Source organism: Catharus ustulatus, chromosome 13 (assembly GCF_009819885.2).
Source record: "Catharus ustulatus isolate bCatUst1 chromosome 13, bCatUst1.pri.v2, whole genome shotgun sequence".
Classification (NCBI taxonomy): domain Eukaryota; kingdom Metazoa; phylum Chordata; class Aves; order Passeriformes; family Turdidae; genus Catharus; species Catharus ustulatus.
Window position 1 is genome coordinate 15,690,249 of NC_046233.1, and position 19,404 is coordinate 15,709,652.

The 19,404-nt window shown below is 49.9% G+C and overlaps 2 protein-coding genes across 2 annotated transcripts; one reads left to right on the forward strand and one right to left on the reverse strand.

Annotated features, from left to right (window-relative positions):
• Positions 1–3,893: 3,893 nt before the first annotated feature.
• RPL29 (ribosomal protein L29) lies at positions 3,894–6,620 on the forward strand. Its single transcript, XM_033072022.2, has 4 exons — positions 3,894–3,986; positions 4,175–4,219; positions 5,463–5,527; positions 6,415–6,620. Exons 2-4 carry the CDS (start codon positions 4,183–4,185, stop codon positions 6,538–6,540), a joined length of 228 nt encoding a protein of 75 aa, XP_032927913.1. The 5' UTR covers positions 3,894–3,986; positions 4,175–4,182; the 3' UTR covers positions 6,541–6,620.
• Positions 6,621–12,124: 5,504 nt separating this feature from the next.
• On the reverse strand, positions 12,125–18,459 carry TNNC1 (troponin C1, slow skeletal and cardiac type). Its single transcript, XM_033071719.1, has 6 exons — positions 18,307–18,459; positions 14,809–14,839; positions 14,392–14,538; positions 13,136–13,250; positions 12,901–13,037; positions 12,125–12,301 (listed from the first exon to the last, which is right to left on the reverse strand). Exons 1-6 carry the CDS (start codon positions 18,328–18,330, stop codon positions 12,270–12,272), a joined length of 486 nt encoding a protein of 161 aa, XP_032927610.1. The 5' UTR covers positions 18,331–18,459; the 3' UTR covers positions 12,125–12,269.
• Between the last annotated feature and the right edge of the window lie 945 nt (positions 18,460–19,404).

The following is a 19,404-nucleotide window of genomic DNA, read 5'->3' on the forward strand; positions in this document are numbered from 1 at the left end:
GCTGCCTGATTTTTCTTCCTGCCTTCATGGTAGGAAGCTAGCTTACAGCTTGTGCAGTATGTATGGAGGGTCTGGGCTGATCTGAGGGGAGAATGAAAGCCTCCAACACCAGCTAGGGGTGATGGAGGATTTGTTTCTGGCCCCTGCTCACTCATCTCCTCTGATTTCTACTGAGCTGAACCTGAGTACTCTGTTAAAAGCAAATTTTTTCCCCTTGCAAACATCGTAAAAGAAGAGGCACTTTTCAGGCGTACTGGGAACAGACACATGCAAAAATTAAATAAAAGATTGCAGGTCTCCAGTCTCTTCTGGTACCTCAGCTCTCCTAACTGGTGCAAACTGGAATGCACCAGTGAAGGACACAAACCTCAGCTGCTGTTCCCATGTCCCTGCCATCAGCCCAGGAGCACTTGCAAGGCTGTGCCATGACTCCCCTTCCCACAGGGATACCTGCAGCTGTGGATCACTTCAGCTGTCCATTGCCTTGCAAGAATTCCTTTTCTCCTGAACCCTCCCATCTGACAATTGCCACCAGCTGCCAGTGATTTTTCTCACCTCTTAGCCCAAGTGCTCAGATCCAGCAGTCTCTCCACTGGTAGACTGGCACTTTCCATCAAGGAAATTATTTCTTTATGCCTTCAAGGAAATTTTAAGTTTTCAGGGGGGAAAAAGGCACAACAGGTAGGGTGCCAGCTCAGGGGGGAAACTGCTGTGTGAAACTTGCTGTTACTCGCTGGTGATGCTCCCTCTCCCTGAGTGGGACTAATTCTCCCACTTGGAGCCAGCGCGGGATCTGTTATGCTCAGGCTCCCTCTAGTGCCTCCATGGCCCGTTGTTCCTGGCTTCTCTGGATGCACATTTGTCCCCGGGACTGTCCATCGCCCCCCAGCATCGCTCGGCTTTACAGCACAGCGGAGCCCTGTTTGCTCACAGCCCAAAAAGTGCCCCAAAGCCACCGGCACCTGCCAGAGCAGGGACCCCTTGGGGAGGTGCCAGACAGCCCGGTCCCGGCTGTGCTTGCTGGGGTGAAGGAGGGTGATGAAGGTGGCCAGATCCCACAGGGTGCTCTCCCTGACAAGGCACAGCCCTGCACGCTGCAGCTGCACTCCGGTGGTGTCTGCACAGCGAGGTGGGAATGGCTGGGATGGGTGAAGTGTCTGAGCTGCCCTGGGAGGAACCCAGGGTGGGAATATTCCGTGTGAGCCATCAGGGATAGCCAAAAGCATCCCTGCACTCTCCCCACGAGGGAGCAGTTTGAAGGGGTGCCAAACAAAGACAGCTGGACTCCTGATCAGCACCTCAAAGTGCTTCTCACTGGGTTTGTGTTCAGGGCACTGGGGAGCTGTGTGTCACACTGTGTCCAGCATCCTGCATGAACATGGTCTTTCCTTGTCTTCTTCTGTGGAAATGGGGAGGAAATTTCTCCGTGTTTTGGGAAATGACCAGACCCAGCCTCTGTTCCAGCCCTTGTAAAACCCAGCCTGGCTCGGCTCTGGCACCAGCACCATGCTGGACAACGGACAGTCCCTGGCATCACTGAATGGGGGCAGCCACAGAAATTCTTTACCCCAAGTCAGTCACCTCACAGGGAGGGAGGAGACAAGTTAGGGGAGGCTGCTGAAATGTGGTGTCAGCATGAAAACCATGACAAACCTGACAGAGATCAATCAGCACAAGTGTGCATGACACAAGGACAGTGACTGAGATACAGTTGTGAAAGGCACTGTGAGATTTTTTATGTTATGATTTTTTCATAATTGCTTTCCAGCTGGAGTAATTACCATCGTATTTAATGAGCACAGCTCCTTTAGTAGAGGACACTTGGGCTAACATGCACTAATTAAGTCTATAATCACTAGAGTCACAACTAAAGGTTTTGAACTGGCCAATCGTTCTCAGTAACACCATAATTAGAGGCACAGCAGCTCATCAGGGCACGGGAGAAATTCAAGGGGCCCTGATCCTGCCTTGGATCATTCTTTTCACCTCATACTCAGCATTGGTTTGCAGTGATCTATAAACTACCCTGAATATGTTGCACTCTGCTCCATGAACTGAATGTTCTTCCAGAGTTTTATTTTAATAATTTGGCTTATGAATCCTGTAGTCACCTGGGCATTAAGCACGGCTTCTCTAACCCCCACCTGTCTGACTGCTCATCTGAGTGTCCCCAGCAGCAGCTGGAAAAGACTCCCAGGGGCTTCAAAAGCAATAATTGCAGCAAGACCCTGAAAAAAACTTGGAAAAAGTACATAGAACCCAAAAGTAAGCCCTTCTGTTTCTTCCTATGGAGGAAGCTCAGAAATTAGTTAGAAAGATCAAGAGCTTCCATAATCTAATGGGCAAGCTAAGGGGGCTGGCAGCCTTTCTGCCTTTTGCAATGCAATGGAGGCAAACACCTCTGGGATTCAGTTCTGTCTTCCACTGATCTCGGATGTTTGCATATCAAGGAGGATTTTGAGCAGGCCTTCATATTCCAGCTGCAAAATGCCAGTAAAAGAATATTGCTATTTTAATCTATTTTCACACAAGCTGCTCAAAATGGGGGTGGAGCTGGGAAATGAAGCCAATACAGTTTACATCTTAGGTCTTGCTCAAAATAAGAGAAATTACATTGCATTTCTTTTTCTTGCCTATTTTCATTTCACTCTCATGAGCATTGCCCACCTACCAAGGATAATCTAATTTTCCCTGTCTTTATAATAGGAAGAGCTTGTTTATAGGTATCTGAACTTGAGGCAGAGTAACAATTGCTCTGCAAGCAATCAGCACTGAAAAAATGTCCAGTTCACTCTCTGTACTGGTCATGGTGCTTTTGGTCTCTGGGCTATTTTTTAGAGTCTGGGTTACTTTCAGCAATTCACTTGTGCCTCTCACTGTAAAATAAAAACAATACCATAAAAAGATGGCAGTATGTTCCCACAATGCAGAAGAGCCTGGGCCTTTTCTGCTCATTTTTCAGAGGTTCCCATTTGAAATCCCAGCAGTCATGGCCAGAAATGCTGCAATTGGCCAGCAGATACAACCCAAGGGGCTTGGGCAAGCTCAGCCTTATTCCTGTGACACTTCACCATGGGACATGCCTCAAGCCCTGAGCACGACCATGACCAAGGAAAGACAAATCCAATTTTCCCCTGAACACCTCCAGGGACAGTGGCTCCACCACCACGCTGGGCAAACCATTGCAATGTCTACTCTTTCCATGAGGAAATGGTCCCATCGTGGTCATCATTTCAGTGGCTTTCACATATTAAAGTACCTAAGTCTCAGTCCGTATCTTTTGCAAGAGTGAAACTTTAACCTCACAGCGTGGTCAGAACACAGCACAAAGCCCTGCACCGTGCCACATCTTTGTTGGGCATGGAGGTTTTGGGGGTCACCGAGGTGGCACAGCCAGAGCTGTCAATTGTCAGAAACCAAACAGAGCTGTTGGAGCCTCGGGTGCTTTGTACAAATAAAGATGAGCTACACTGAATGAACCCCCCTGAGGAGCATTGCCTGTGCGTGACTGAACTGCCCGAGCGCGGTGCAACGCGCAGATAAAACCGCGTGGATTCCGGGGGGACCGAGGGCCTCAGGCTCCCTCAGGGTCGGGCAGGGCGGCCACGGCTCTCGGCTCCCTCGCCCCGGCAGACAGAGGCCATGGTCGGCGGGCACGTTAGTGGGGGGACCGTGTTGGTGGGGACCGTGTTTGTGGGGGGACTGTGTTTGTGGGGGGACCGCGTCGCCGAAGGACCGGGTCCGCCACGTCGCTGGTGTTGCGGCCTTGCCGCGGCCGGGCCTTCCCGGGGCGGGAGCGGCGGCCGCGGGAGCCGGGGCGATGAGGGAGCCGGAGCGCTGCGGGCAAAGAACAGCGGTGCGGAAACCAACGGAGACACGGCCGGGCGGAACTCCAGGACGCGGGGTTCCGGCCCAGCCCCGATTCCCGGCAGACCCCGCGGTGCTCCCTCTCTTCCGGTCCGGCGGCGGCGGCGAGCGCGGCTCGGGTGAGAGCGGCCCCGGCACCATCCGCGCCCATCCGGCACCATCCGCGGGCCGGGCCGGGCCGGGCCGGGCTGGGCGGAGGGACCGGCCCGGGGCTGTCGGAGCGGGGCCATAGTCGGGGCTCGGGGCTGGGAGGGTTCTTTGCGGGAGCCAGCCCGGCCCGGCTGAGCCGTGTGTGTTTCTCCCGCAGGTGCGACCATGGCCAAGTCCAAGAACCACACCACGCACAACCAGTGTGAGCGGGGCGGGGATCCGGGGGGTTTAGCGGGGCTGGCACGGCGCGGTGAGGGCAGCACGGTCTGCCCGGGGGGTCGCACCGAGATAAGGTGGTGCTGGGCAGACATCGAGTGGGGGGGGTTAGAGGAGTGTGATAAGAGTCGGGACTTGTTTGGGCTCAACGTATAATTAATATGGAACCAGAAAAATAGGAACTTGTACGTTAGGAAACCGGGGGTCGGCCTCTACTCCCAGGTAACCAGCAGTAGGGTGACGGGACAGACTCAGGCTGTGCCAGGGTAGGTTTAGGTTGGACACCAGGAAGAATTCCTTCACAGGAAGGATGTTCAGGCGCTGGGATGGCCTGCATGGAGGGGAGAGGTGATGGTGTCACCATAAGGAAAGACTGAAGGTGGCACTCGGTGCCGTGATTGGCTGAGTGATGTTGGGTCACAGGTCGGACTCTGAGGTCTCAGAGGCCTTTTCTAGCCTGAGTGATTCCGTGGTGCTCATCACCAGCTAGGCAGGCAGAGGGATCTTCTATCAGAGCAGGCAGTGACAGGCACAGGGGAATGGCTTCACACTGACTGAGGGGAGGCTTGGGTTTGATACTGGGAAGAAATGTTTCCCTGTGAGGGTGGTGAGGCCCTGGCAGAGGATGCCCAGAGAAGCTGTGGCTGCTCCATCCCTGGAAGTGTCCAAGGCCAGGCTGGACAGTGCTTGGAGCAGCCTGGGATAGTGAGATATGTCCTTGTTTTTGGCAGGGGATGGAACAGGGTGGTCTTTAAAGTTATGTCCTACCCAAACCGTCCTGTGATTCTCTGATGTTCCTGAAAAGCTTCATCCCTGGGGTCCTGTGCAGTCCAGAGATGGCCACAGTGATGAAATTGTTCATATTTGGGGTGTTCTCTTCAGTGCTGTGACTTAAGCAAGGGTCATGATTAGGTTCTGCTTGGTCCTGCCCAGTGAGTGACTGTGCCCTCTGACACTGACCACAAGTGCTTGAATTTACTAATGACTGAAACCTGGTGGTACTGTCAGTGTGTCATTAGTTAATGAGCTGCCTGAAATCCTTGCATTGGAAGCCCGTGCAGAGGGATGAGCATAGAGATGTGTTTTTAAGTCAAATGTAGTTTGGATAGGAAGGATCTGAAACTTGTCTATTCCACATCATTTTCATAGTTGAGGACACCTGAAACTAATGCAGCTGCTAAATAATATCAGGAATTGTAATTTAAGTAATTGTCTTGTTTTCCACATAGCCCGTAAGTGGCACAGAAATGGCATCAAGAAGCCCAAAACCCATAGATACGAATCTCTCAAAGGGGTGAGTATTTCTACTGATAATCCCAGGCTGAGTCACTGAGGCTTAACTGTGAAAAAAATCCAGAATTTGTATTTTTTTGACTGACACATTTTTGCAGACAGAGACCTGTGTTTCAGGTGGTCAGAACCACTGTTGGGTTCAGGTCTTTTACTTACCTGACATTCAGCTGGGGTATTTGTAACCCACAGGAAATCTGCCCTTGTGTGTCAGTAAAACTGCATTTTAGTCAGTGGGCAGTCCTTTTCCTGTCCTGTTCTGGTGTCTGTCACTGAGTTTACTGTTTCCAGTAAAACAAACACTTGCCAGTTAAATGGTTCCTTTGCCTTTTGAGTCGTGCTGTGTCTCCTCCTCTCCTTCTCCTCCTCTCCTTCAGTATTGTTTTACTGTCTATACTGATCCAGATAATTTCACAAAATAAGAGGAATTCGCCTTTTTGGGCAAAAACACATGAAAGGGACAGTTTATTGCTTTTTCTGAGATTATCCAACAGGATCTTTTTCCACACTTGAAAATGAAAACAGAAAATTTGGTGTTGGCAGAGGGTTGTGATTTTATTTACTTTGTAGATGTCATGATCTACAAAGCTGTTTGGAAGTGATGTCAAAATTTTTCTTCTGCAAAGCTCACTGATGGTTCAATCCTTCCTCTCCTGCAGCTTTGCCCATCCTATTCTTTCTTTATGTTTGTTGTCGGGATTTGGGTTTTTTTGTTTATGGCAGTTAAGGAAAATAGCTGTTAACATCTGGATGTAGATGACTAGAATAATTCTGTTGAAAGAAAAGCCTGAACTAGTCACAGCCTGCATTTGTGAATAATTGGAACAAGATGGAGCTATAAATGTTTTTATCTATGTCTCTTCTGTAACATGGCTTACTTTTCCTTTGTAGGTTGATCCCAAGTTTCTGAGGAACATGAGATTTGCAAAGAAACACAACAAGAAGGGGCTGAAGAAGATGCAGGCGAACAATGCCAAGCAGGCAGCTCAGCAGGCTGCTCAGCAGAAAAAGGACTGATGTGCTTTAATAAGAAGACCCAGTTTTCTTACTGGTGTGTGTGTTACAGCATTTTTTAAAATAAAATTGTATGTAACAAAGCCTTCACCTCCTGAATTTGAGGAGAGCCCTCCAGAAGCCTTGAGTTGTACTTTAGCTGCAAGCTGTGCATCAAACCTGTACTGGTTTGTAGTTGCCTGTATCCTCCTTGTGCTTTTGAAAACTGGGGTGACGTTTTCAGGTACCATGACTTCAGTGATAATTCCTGGTGGTGTTACAGGAAGGTGAAATTTCCAAGGGCTGCTGCTTTGTTGTGGGAATGAAATTGGGAAATAGGAAGGCAAGGAGTGCTGGCTGTGGTGTTGGAGACCACAGGAGTTTGTGTTAGTTTGTGTGTGTTGTATCCTGAAATACTTGCAGCATTAATGGAGCTAGCCATGGGAACATGTAAGGGTTGGGAATATACAAAATATGCATTTTTAGATAGTGACTGATTTTGGAGAATGTCTTTCACTCCAGTAACAGAAGTACTGTGATGAAACGTGCTGGCTTGGGGAGATGAGGGGAATGACGTGCAAAATCCTAGGAGGAGCTGAGCCTGGGTTTTGCTCCTGCTGTTTTGTACATCAGGAGAGAGCTTCGCTCTCCAGGGCCGGGCTGGCATGAGGCACCTGTTGGAATGCAACCAGCTGCTCTGAAACTGCAGTTCCAGCGCTTGTCCACCCGGTGGGGTAATCCATGGAGCCACAGGAGGGCTGGAAGTTCACAGTTACCTTCTGACTGCAGTAGAGCAGCAAAACACTTGCTGGGTGAATAGGCTAGCCAATTACCAAAACTATATGTGTGTTAGTTGGAATTTTCTGACTTAAATTCAAAAATCTTTTTCCAGTTCCCAGTTTTTAATTGTTTTTGACTGATTATGAAAACCCACCCACCCCTAAACTAAACAATATAAAGAGATCTACCAATCTGAAACTCGCAAATCAAGGGGGTTGTAGCGGCAGGGATGTCTGTAGCCCTCAGCTGTCTGATTCCTGCAATCTTTTGGGCTTTTGTGGAGGTTGGGCTTTGTCAGCCTGTTACAAGCAAGTGTTTGAGGAACTTAAGGATCACCAGCAAAGGTATCAGTAAAAACCAGATTTGATATGAAGCGACAGCACGACAGAGTTCACTGGCAAGGTTCACTCTAGTTCTTGCTGGATGGTGAAGGCACACAGGGAGTGGAGTTGCTGCTGGTGTTGAAGGAGATGGGGGTGGCTGGTCCAATGAGGGTCAGTGATCGCTGGTGTAGATGTGTGTTACAAGAGCAAAAGAAAAAACCTGAACAGAGCACTTGGTGTTTGTCAATCTACACCTTTACTTGTGTGTCTGCAGATTTTCTAAGTTCTGCATTTTAAATCTCTAGCACTAAAACTTTTCCATGTAAGAAGGGAGATTTCTTCTCGACCCCCTTGATGTCTTCCCCAGAGTGCTTGTGTTGTGGGAGTAGCTCACCCACAAAAGGGAAGAGAGAGGCAAGAAAAGGATGTTGGAATGTTAACAAGAAGCAGAGGGCAGAAGATTTGGGCTGGCTGTGGCTCCAGGCAGCCCCTCCAGGCCTGCCTTGAGAAGCAGCCTTTTCATCTCGCTGCCCTTCATGCTGCCCTTCAGTGGGACAACTTCCCAAATAAGGGCTTGCTGACTTTCCGACCAAAATAGCGGCTGCGTGACAAAATGCAGCCCAGAGGAACGTAACCTTAATCCAGGCATCATTGTGTAGCAAGATACAGGAATTCTGTGAGCTTCCACAGCAGCTCGGTGTCAGGTTTGTTGTTGTGTGCTCCCTGCAGACGCTGCTTGGACATCAGTGACCAGCTATTGCATTTGCTTACCCTGTGACACCTCTGCTCACAGCTTTCCTCTTCATACAGTTGTCCCAGCTCAGAAAGGAAAGCTGTGAAGGGGAGTTTGTGCTGACTCTGCCTCTGGAGGGGTCTGCATCCTCTTTCTCCTGCCTTGTGAAATCATATCAGTTCTGTTGGTGAAGTGAGGTTGGAGATCCTTTTTGGGGGCATTACGTATGCAGAGCCCAGGAGGGGGAGCTGGCAGCTGTGGCCCACTTGAAGCTATTCGTATTACACAGAGCTCTCTCATCTTTGGTATTTAAAAACTTCAAAATTCTTATGATTAAGTGTTTGGTATGCTGGAGGAAGACAAAGAGTTCAAAAGCATCTCAGTGCTTAACAACTGCTGTACATCAGCTTATACATCTCGTGCTTGCTGCTGCTGTACGTCATATTTGTGGCAGATTACTTCTCCCCTTTGCAACTAAGAGGACTCAGTATCAAGTTCCAATTTGGCTCCTTTCTCTGATTTAAAAAAGAAGAAGAGCAAAGGGCGTGTAACCAAATACCAAATAATCTCATTTGGCAAAGGTGAGCCATTGCTCTGACAGCCAAGAACACAGAACTGGGGAGGGGAAATCAAAGCCTTGCAAAATGCTCTGATCAGGCAAGGTGTTCACTGGGAACATTGATGTTCACAGTGATGATAAATAAAATGCAGGGCTGGACATGTGTTGCTCTGTCCCCCTTTACTGCCTTTCAATAGTGGTCAAAAAGAACCAGCAACAGACCATGAGTTCTGCTTTGTCCAGGTTTCAAGGCTCTTGCAGGTGTGTTTTTGTACCGCAGGGGCTTGGTGAAGTGTTCATCTGCCGTACCTTAGCTCACGTTACACTGCCACTGCCCTGCTGCCACATCTCTGCAAAGGTTTCTTAGGGCAGTGGGTACAAAATTTCATCAGGGCTTCCTGCAGTCACTTGGTCCACACAGCAAAGTTTTATTGAGGGCTGAGGAGAGGCCTCAAATACATTGACAAAGCTGTAAATCAGGGCAGGAGTTTAAATCTACAGCAAAGATAAGCAGATAGATGGCCTGAGAACTGTGGCAGTGTCCTGTGCACAGGCTGCTGTCACCTCCCTGCACAGCTCCTGTCCCTGCTGGGGAGGTAAGAGCACACATATCTAGGAACTGTTTTAGAGACTGGTCAATGACTTTTTGCCTGATTTAAAAAAAAACCAGTTAATTGCTTTTTTTCCCCAGACAACGTGGACTTGTGTCACATTCCTGAAGTGCTTTTGGGCACCAGAGGTTCACCAAACCTGCAGTGAAAACTGCGAACTGGTTTGGAGTTGCACAGGTACATGGGTTCCTCAGAGTGGTTTCATTCACTGTTAGCACATCCCTGTGAGGGGGCTCAGCCAGGCTGATCCTCCAGGGGTGGCTGTTTTTTCAGCCTGCTCACCCACTCACTGGGCTGTCATGTTGTGTTACATTCCTTGTGCAGTTGTTCCTGCGTTTTAGCCAACAGTGAAATCCACCCACAGCTCCTCACCCTGCAGCATTTGCTGTCTGACTGGGAGCACAGCCATTGTGTTAAGGCAGTCCAGCCTGGCAACAGTTTTCCTGGCTTCCCAACCTCCTGTTCTAAGGACAGAAAAAGCCTAAATAGTCCTAGTGTATCGCTCTTCTAGTGGCAAATTTTGGCTGCTACAAGACCTTTGTCTTCTCTCTTCAGCCACCGCTTCCCCTGCTACATTCTTGGAAAAGGGTGGGCAGCCAGTGAGGCTGTGGCTTGCTTCTGCCAGTGCCATTCTGCCAGTGCCATTCTGCCAGTGCCATTCTGCCAGTGACACAGGGCCAGGTGGCTCTTCCCAGCCATCCTTTTCCCTGGGGCACAGCATAGTCCAAGCCACCAAGCTGTCTGCAGGGAAGAAGTTAGCCTCATTTTTCCCTCTTGTTCACCCTCCAGGGGAGCCAAAGCCTATCAGTAAGCAGTGGAGAATATCCTGCAGAAGTCCTTTTTGGGTGGTGGGGTTTGGCCAGGACAGAGGAGGATAAGGGGGCTGTCAGTGATGCCTGATGTGGTGCAGGGGTGACTTGCCCGTGGGCTGGTGGCTGTGGGTGTGGGGACAGCTGGCATCACCTCAGCTCCTGGCTGAAACCCAGCTGTTGGCAACTTTGGAGGCTCCCAGGGCTGGGGTAAAACATGAGGAAAACATGTTTCCCACAGGTTTCAGTGGGAAACAACTGCTGCTGCTGCTACACTGCAGAGGCAGAAAGTGTTTCTTTCCCATCTCTAGGCTACAGATCAGTTGGAAACTGAATCTGTTAACACCTGGGAGCATTCCCTGTCCCAGGGTTCTTAAACCCATATTTCCATTGCCTTCTGGTGCACCTGGAGTCCTGCTGAATCTACAGTAGCCATGGCATCAAGGGCTTAGAACCCTTGGGGAGAGCCCTTTGAGTGGGTCAAACAGATGTTTGTGTTAGAGCTGCCTCCAAAATACTCGGGGTTTCTAGCTGACAGGTTCATTTTCTTAGTTTTTCTGTTGTTATAAGCCTTGGTTGAGCAAAATATTTAGTGAGGCTTGTCCAGAGGAAAGACAAAGCCATGTCCTTCCAGACAATCAACCACATCTCTCACCCCTGTTTTCACCTCAGGCCTGTTTACCCTGAACTGCAATATTTCATTATTGCTGTAAATGAGATTACAGTATTTCATTATTGCTATAAAAGAGATTGTGTCACAGCTGTTTTAGGGTGTTATTTCCACAGAAGTGGGAAAAAAAACAGGTTTGGGGAGGAAAGGCAGAAGGAGAAGTCAGCAGAGCTGGGGCACTGGCCCAGCAGTGATCACCCAGGGCTCAGGGCAGCATCACCGGGGCCTGCACCACCACAGTCTCGTGCCTTGCCCTGCCAATGTTTGTTTTGCTTGGGTAAACGATTGACTTTAGTAACACGACTGCAATGTGTGAGTTGTGCTGGGGCTGTAATTCGATGGGAGGAGGCAGCTATGTGCAGGGAGAGCTGCTAATGCCACAGGAATGCTGTGCTTCCTTGGGATGAGAGGAGACACCCCTGGGGCCAGCACGGCTCCTTGGCCCTGCTGTCACCCTGTGCCCAGGAGCTGGGACCCAGAGGGGGCTGTGCATTTCTCAGTGGCCCAAATCGATGTCATTTGTCAGGGGAAATTGGGTGTCTCATTCTTTGTAGTGAAGCTCCCACCCAGGGCTGCAGGAGAATGTGAGGGCCAGTACCTGCCTCCCACCAGGCTGGGGCAGACAGGAAGGAACATCCAGTCCAGCTTGGGAATGGCTTTTATTCATGTTTCCAAAGCAAACTGAGGTCTTCTGGCATCACAAGGTGCCAATCAGCCTGGTGGGGAGGAGGAGGGGGTGTACCCTTGGGATAGCCAGGGTGAGAGTAGGAGAAGAGGGACTGTCCCTTGCACGTGGATTTCAGTGGTGGCTGAAGTGGGTTTTAATTCATATTTCAATGTTAAAATGCTGCCAGTGCTCCAGTTAAACCAGCAGGCAGCAGTGCCAGCTCCTCAGCCTGCTCATCTTGGCAGGGTGAGCAGATGGAACATGGCAGCTCCCCACCAAGCACCCATGGCCCTGTTGGGTGGACTTTGCCATTGGGCTGGCAGCAGAATTATCTCCTTGGAGGCTTAAAGCTCCAGCTGTGGAGTCACCTTGCCAGAAATAGCCCCCAACAGAGGTTTCATTAATCAGAGTACACAATGAGGGTGAAGCTGTCACTGAAGGAATGAGCAGCTGAGGCACTGGGTATGAACAGGTTTTATTTCCCCCTGGCCACCCTTCTCAGCACTCAGTCTTCATGCTGGTAACCAGGGGACTTAATCAAGGAGATGAGATACAGAGCTGGAGGGCTTAGGAGATTCAAGCTGTCCATCTGGCCTCAGATTTATTCAACCCCCTTCATAAACTCCAGGAACTCTGCCAAGGTGAAGACATTGGAGACAAGAGATATGAGGTGAGACCCAAGTGCCCTCATGGCTGCCAAGTGTGCTCTTGGCAGCTTGTCCCAGCCCTGTCTCCCTTTCCACCCTCGCGATGTGCGAGAGCCCAAGGCGGGGATGGCGACTGTTCCTCTGGCTGTGGCGAGGACTCCTTGTGACTCCTGCTGGAAATGTCACTGGAGCCCTCAGCTGCCACCTAAACACTGCAGGTGAGTGCCAGGGGGGACACAGCCTCTGACTCAGCTCAGAAATGGCCTGAGCGTCGTTTTGTCAGCTTCACATTGAGAGATACAGCCCCTCAGAAATGCTGCTTGTGTGAAGGGGGCAGCAGGGACTGGTGCAAAGGGGCAGTGCTTCAGTGCAGCAAGGGGACAGTTAAGGCAGCCCCAGTCCTTGCTCCCATTTCACAGGCATAAGGGCCCCCCCATGGCTGTGCACACGTGCTCCTGTCAGATACTGCCCAGCACTGCCTGCATGAGCTCATGCTTACATGAGAAGGCAGCTGAGACCGTGGGAGCTGCCCAGGGGGATGACCAAGAGCTTGTGACCAAACCACATGCAAGAAAAGAGTCCTACCATCATAGTCAATCCTGCCATCGTTGTTTTTATCCCCATCTTTCATCAGTTCCTCTATGTCATCCTCAGTGATGGTCTCTCCTGTTGCCTGCAGCATGATCTTCAGCTCCTCCAGGTCGATGTAGCCATCAGCGTTTCTGTGCCGGGACAGGAGAGCTCAGAGCTGCTGGGGAGGGGGAGCTGGGCTGGCTGCACCCCTCCCACCACCCCACCATGCTGTGCTCATGGCTCTTACTTATCAAACATCCTGAAGAGGTCTGAGAGCTCCTCTTCGGTTTTTCCTTTGCTGTCATCTTTCATACACCGGACCATCATAACCAGGAACTCATCAAAGTCCACGGTGCCGCTGCCTGTGGGAAGAATGGACATTCTGGGGCCAGCTGCCCAGGCCAGGACCCTGACTGAGCTCACACTTCTCTGTGAGCAGCTCCACCAGATTGGCCCACCCAGTTTCCCTGCACAGCCACATTAATTCAGAACCCCCAAACCTTAAGTGGTGGTGTTAAACCCATCATTATTGAAGTTAAAAACTGATACTGCCATCAGTGTCTCTGCAAGTCAAACTGGAAGAATATACAAGGTCTGATACCTCAGATTTTCTCATACTGGGCTTGAGGAATGCAGGAAAGGGGAGCCCAGCTGGAGCCATCAGCTGGAGCTGCTGGGGATGGATGGGCAATGACAACGAGGGATCACACTTCCCTTCAGCAGCCAAGGGCCAAAAGTCAGGAGAGCAGTCCTGAGTCACCTCAGGATGCTGGAATAAGTGACTGAGACCCTTCTCTGACCATGTAAGTGATTTTTTTCCTTTCACAGTCATTTTGCCTTGGCAAAAGTCCTGGAAGTACCAAAGAATGGAAACTCCTGCTATGGAGATACCTGTCCATCTCATTTAGGTATTAATATTGAAAGCTCCAGTAGCAGGTGTTCATGCAGTGTGGTTTTGCACCTGCAGTATAGTAGTGTTGTTTCCAATTACTCAGATTTTTTGCCTGGTTTTTAACTGCTTTTTTATTTTCCAGTTACTTAGTGTGGTATTTGTGCCCAAATGCCCACAGTGGATCTTGTTATGTGTGATCATCAGTACACTGATTTAATCAGTATTGACAGTTAGTTATGTGGGTGTGTACCCTTGAGCAGTGGGAGACTTTCCTGATGACAGAATCCTCTAAGAGGCATTTCTAAAGTGGCAGTTCCTACATTCAGCCTATATTTTGTTTTTTTAAAAGGATCTGTACAATTTCACAGTACCCACCAAAACCAGTTCAAGCAGTCTGATCATTGTAGGAATAAAAATTTCTATAGTTTCTCTTTGCCTGGAAATTCCCTAAAGGAGAACCATGCTGAGATTTGGTGGGTGTTTAGTGTCCCTTGAATTCACAGCAGGTTTCACCCAGAGCTGTGACTGTCTCCAGCAGTGCACAGATGGCCCCCACACCCCCAGATGTGGGGATGATGCTTGGGAGAGTGGAAGAAACCCAAACTTCTCACCATCTTCATCCACCTCATCTATCATCTCCTGCAGCTCCTCGGGGGTGGGGTTCTGCCCCAGCATCCTCATCACCTTCCCCAGCTCCTTGGTGCTGATGCATCCATCCTCTGCCCCCAGCACGAAGATGTCAAAGGCAGCCTTGAACTCTGGAGAGAGAGGGGAGAGGAGATGTGAGGGGGTCCTGCCCTGCACCTCCACCCTGCAGGCAGGGGCTCATCCCAGCACAGCCTCCCCTGACTGTGCAGTGCCCATGGACTCCCTGGCACAGCACAGAAATGCTGGTGGGTCAGAATCCCTGGGTCATGCTCTGCAAGTCTGGCCAAAGCATTTTGTGGGGTGTTATTGCTGAGGCAGGCAGGGCTGCTGGCTGGGGAGCTCCACTTTGGGCTGTGGTGTCAGGTTGAAGATGCACCTACCATTTTTCTGCTCTTCTGTCAGCTGCTCAACCTGTGAGGAAAACACAGACACCAAGTCATTTTAGTTTTGTCAGCATCACTAATTGCTAAAAGGACACATTAATTGTTCAGCAGCCTTTGCCAGGGTGAACCAAACCTCACAAGAGGCAACCCCATGGACCAGGGAATGGGCAGCCAGGAGGGTTTGGACACCACAAGTTTTTGTAGTCTAAGAGATTCTTCCCCTTGAAAAAGTTATTCACATCTCCTTTGAAGCAAACAACTTCTCTAGAACAGATGCTAATATATGGCAGCAATAGCCTTTGTACAAGCAGGGAAAGCCCACTGGGAAAAGAATATGTCTCTGTCAACCATTTGGGGATAAGTTCTTGTTGCTGGCAGGTTTCATTGCAGGATGGCTGCCTGCATGTGGGCCAATGCCAGATCAGAGATGAGACGTGCTTGAGAGTTCCCTGGGGAGGGAGAGGTTGACAAGACTATCCCTGGTACTTGTTTTTCAGCCCTAGATCCAGGAAACTTCTTGCTTATCCAGAACTAAACCGCTCTGTTTCCCTCTGAGCCAGTGTTATTACAAAGGTGTCTGGCTCTGAAGGGAGCTGCTATTCCCTCCAGCCTGCTTTGGGAATCTCTCTGGAGAACTGGCCTGTGGAGCCAACAGGCATTAGCTGACATGGGCTGGCAGACTGTTTCCAAACTCTGCCCTAATATAACCCCCACAGACCATCAGTGGGAGCTAATTAGACAGCATAAATTAATTAAAATAATCAATAAGGAGAGCAAAGGGAAATCAATCAGCTCAGTGCCACACCTGTTTAAGTGCATTTCTCTCTTTGACTTCATTCCAGGTACAGCTTAGCTGAACTTGCTGCCCTCACCACCATGTCCAACTGCCCCTTGGTAGCATCCATGAAAACATCAACTTTTCCTTTCTCTGCTGCTCAACAACCCCTAGGTGCAGTCAGGTAGGACCCCATGCCTGCCCTGTCTGACCACACTGAAGTCTCCTTGCTGCCACCCCCATGCCAGTGCCCCCCAACACCCATCCCTGCTGTGTTTGGTTTGGGGCAGGGCCAGCCCAGCCTTGTGGCACTGTCCTTTGCCCCAAAGGGCGATGGCTTTGCAAAAGCCAGCTGGTTGCTTGCAGCAAGAAGCAGAGAAAGTACCTTTCCTTAGTGGGACAGAGGCAGTGTTTTATCCCAGTCCCCATCCTCCAGGAGGTGAGGATTGTCAGAAAGCTCTAAGGACGGCAGCTGGATCATTCTCCAGCGCTGGAGGAAAGCCAAGGCCGGTGTGTTTGTGCCTGCTGGAGGCAGCAGCAGTGCTGTCCCTCTGCAGTGTTTGGGCAGAGCCGGGCAGCCACCAGCCCGGCCCGGTGGCCACAGCCACGTCCTGCTCGGTAACACGACACTGCCGGCGCACTCGCTATTTATAAACCTGGGTGAGAGAGGCTGGAGATAAAGATGAGCTCCCCGATTGTTCCCAGGCTTTGGTATTTATCCTTGCAGCCCTTTATCTGGACACTTGTCGCTGACACTGTTCTAGGCACCGCTTAACAGAGCCTAAAAATATTCCCAAAATAGTTTTGTGTTTGCACAGCCTTATCTAGGCATGAGTGGGTAAGATGAAATCCATTGGATTCTCTGGCTGCACGTAGGAGATTTGGCATAAATGTAATATTAATATATGCTATCAGCATGCAGAAAATATACAGCTGTTCACTTTTGAAGCCTCCTTGAGTACTGAAGTGATAAATGTGTATATAAATTAAATGCATTGTTGCTGTAAAGTGACATTTTTGTCACAGAGATGTCTCCTGAGCTGTTCATGGTTCACTCTGGACACAGACGCTGTTTGCTGCCTTATTCCTCCTTTCCCTCCACATCATTCCAGGAACAGGTTTTTCTAACTGCAGTGTGGGAAGGCAAGCTCTAAGCTCACTGCACCAGCCATGGTAATGCCAAATCTGCTGTATTTTGCTTTTATCAGCTCTTCTCTTCATCCCATGGTTCCATTTGAAGTCAGACAGGAGAAACTGTAGTTCTTCTTTTTTTTTTTAACAGGTAAATGTTTTCTTACAGTTTAAATTGTGGGAAATAGATCCACAGAAGAGCTGTTTGTCTCAGCTGTGCCTGGCTTGGACTTGTTTTGCCTCTGTAAAGGTGTTGGGAGTTAATGCCCAGGACTCAAACCCTACATTTGCCTAATTAATGGGCAAGAAGGAAAGGTCCTGTGCCTTGAGTCACAGAGAACATATTTAATTTAAAACCTTAATTAGAAAGGCCTGGATTTTCTTTGATTTTATAGGTTCCATTTTTCTCCCTTCTGAAGGTGTTGGCTGGGGGACTCAGCCTTTCCTGAACCTTTTCACACTATCAGGATCCCTACAGGGGTTCCATTTCCTGAGGCTCAAGGCTGACCAAAGGACAGGGGATGTGTGAGCATTGGGGGTTTTTTTCCTTCAATTACTCACCAAGGACTATATTCCTCCCCTCTAAAAACCATGGAATTAAAATAAGACTGGTATGATGCATTTTTTGTGCTCTTGCTTAAAACCAAACTTGATCAGCTATATATTTAAGTGGGAGGAAAAGCACCAAAAAAGCTCTTACTGTAAATCAAGTTATCAATGCAATAGCAATCCACACAATCCAGAATCTATTTTCATCCTTATTGCACTGGCAGATCTTTGTCTGTCTATGTTACAGAATAATGCAGTGTTCCTATTACAGACCAAACAGTCTGGGCTTGCACAGTGAGCGCAGCGTGCAGCTGTGGAAGTTAAAATAGCCTAAGGATGCTCCACGTTCCCCAGGGCATAGCTCACATTCTGGATTCTGCACAGCACAGGGCAGGAGCAGCAAAGCACAGGAGGAGGAGGTTTGGAAACAACTGAGAAAAAAAAAAGTCGTTTTTTTTTTTTTAAATCCCCCTGAAAAATATTCAGCTAAGGATGGGGGGGAACAGAGTAATGCCAGAGTTGTAAAGCACCAGAAAGAAGAGGGTGAGTTTTACCTGTACAAATGATTTTTGTTTCCTGGGAAATCCTCCTCTGCTTTGGGCTAAAACCAAGAGTCATCTCTTATACCACGCAGGATTTATTGGGATTTATAGCTTCACCTAGGAGCCATCTCCCTGCTTTACAGCGGGGAACCAGGGGGTCACGGCGAATAATTAACAGCAGGTTGAGAGTTCCACATGTGTAAGAGGAGCGTGAAACCTCCAGAGCCACGGGAGGGAAGGCTCTGTGACTAGAAATCGGTGCCCTGTAACTACTCCTCATTTCCATTCCCACTGCATTGCTCTCGGGGCTGCCCTATAACTATTCCTCACTTCCATCCCCTCTGCATTGCTCTCGGGGCTGCCCTATAACTATTCCTCACTTCCATCCCCTCTGCATTGCTCTCGGGGCTGCCCTATAACTACTGCTCACTTCCATCCCCTCTGCATTGCTCTCGGGGCACCCAGGGGCTCTCAGGGCCGGACCCACGGGGCACTCACCGCTGCCTTGTAGATGTCATCCATGGCCGGGGCTGCGCGGGGCTGTGGCACCGCCCGGGGCTCGCCTCATATAGGGGGTGCTGGCCCGGGGCTGGCCCAGCCCACGGCCTCCCAGGAATGTCCTGGGGGGGACACGGCCCGGCCCAGCCCCGCTCCAGCTGGAGATCCCTCGTGACTCTGTGTGCTTTCCATCGCGGATGGACTGCGGCTCTCGGCTGTCCTGGCTGGAGCCGTGCCACCGTGTCACCTCCACCTCCACAGTGTCCCCCCCAGGGATTGCACTGTGCCAAATCCAATTTTTAGTATCGGTATTGCAGCAAAGGCACGTGTCAAAAAATATCCCTGTGCAGCAGCAGGTGTCCCCCGGGGCAGTGGGAGCAGAGGTGTCAGGGCTCCTCGTCCCCTCTGCTGGGTGTCCCCATCATAGGGGACCTGCAGCCACCGAGCACGGGGGGAACGTGCTGTCCCAGTGCCACGGAGAGCAGTGTGGAGGCAGGTGGAGCTTTGCCCCAGCCCTCTGTTTTCAGTCAGGGCTGTAAAATGTGGGGATCTGCTGTGAAAATGGTGGTACAAACTCTGATTCCAGGGATAATTCTCAGTGCTTTAGGAAATCATGATTGACTTCACCCAGCCAGCAAATTGACCTGTCCCCACTGCAAACAGCTAAAATCCTCACTCCTGGATTTACTGTGGATTTACCATGGATTTACCCTGCCATGGTGGAGAGAGCAAAACACACCAAAGGCCTCCAGGTGATGAGCAGTTTTCAGTGCAGTGTTTTAATCCGCAGCAACCAGAGACAAACTTCTCATTTTAATGATTCAGGATTCCCATTTGTGTCCAGAGGGCTCTGACACCTCAGGGTGGCAAAGCCTCACCTCCAGCTGCTTCACTGAAGAATTAGTTTGCAAAACTGAAAATGCAGCTGTTACTTTTCATCTTTTAAAAAATCCCCCTTAGGAGGAATCATGGTGCAGCCCCTATGGAGTGTGCAAGCCAAAGCAGTGAGAAGCAGGGAGCCAGGTGGTGTCAGCAAAGTGGGGATGCAGGTGAGCACAAAGCCATCCCCACATCAAGTCCTCATAGGTTTTGAGTCCT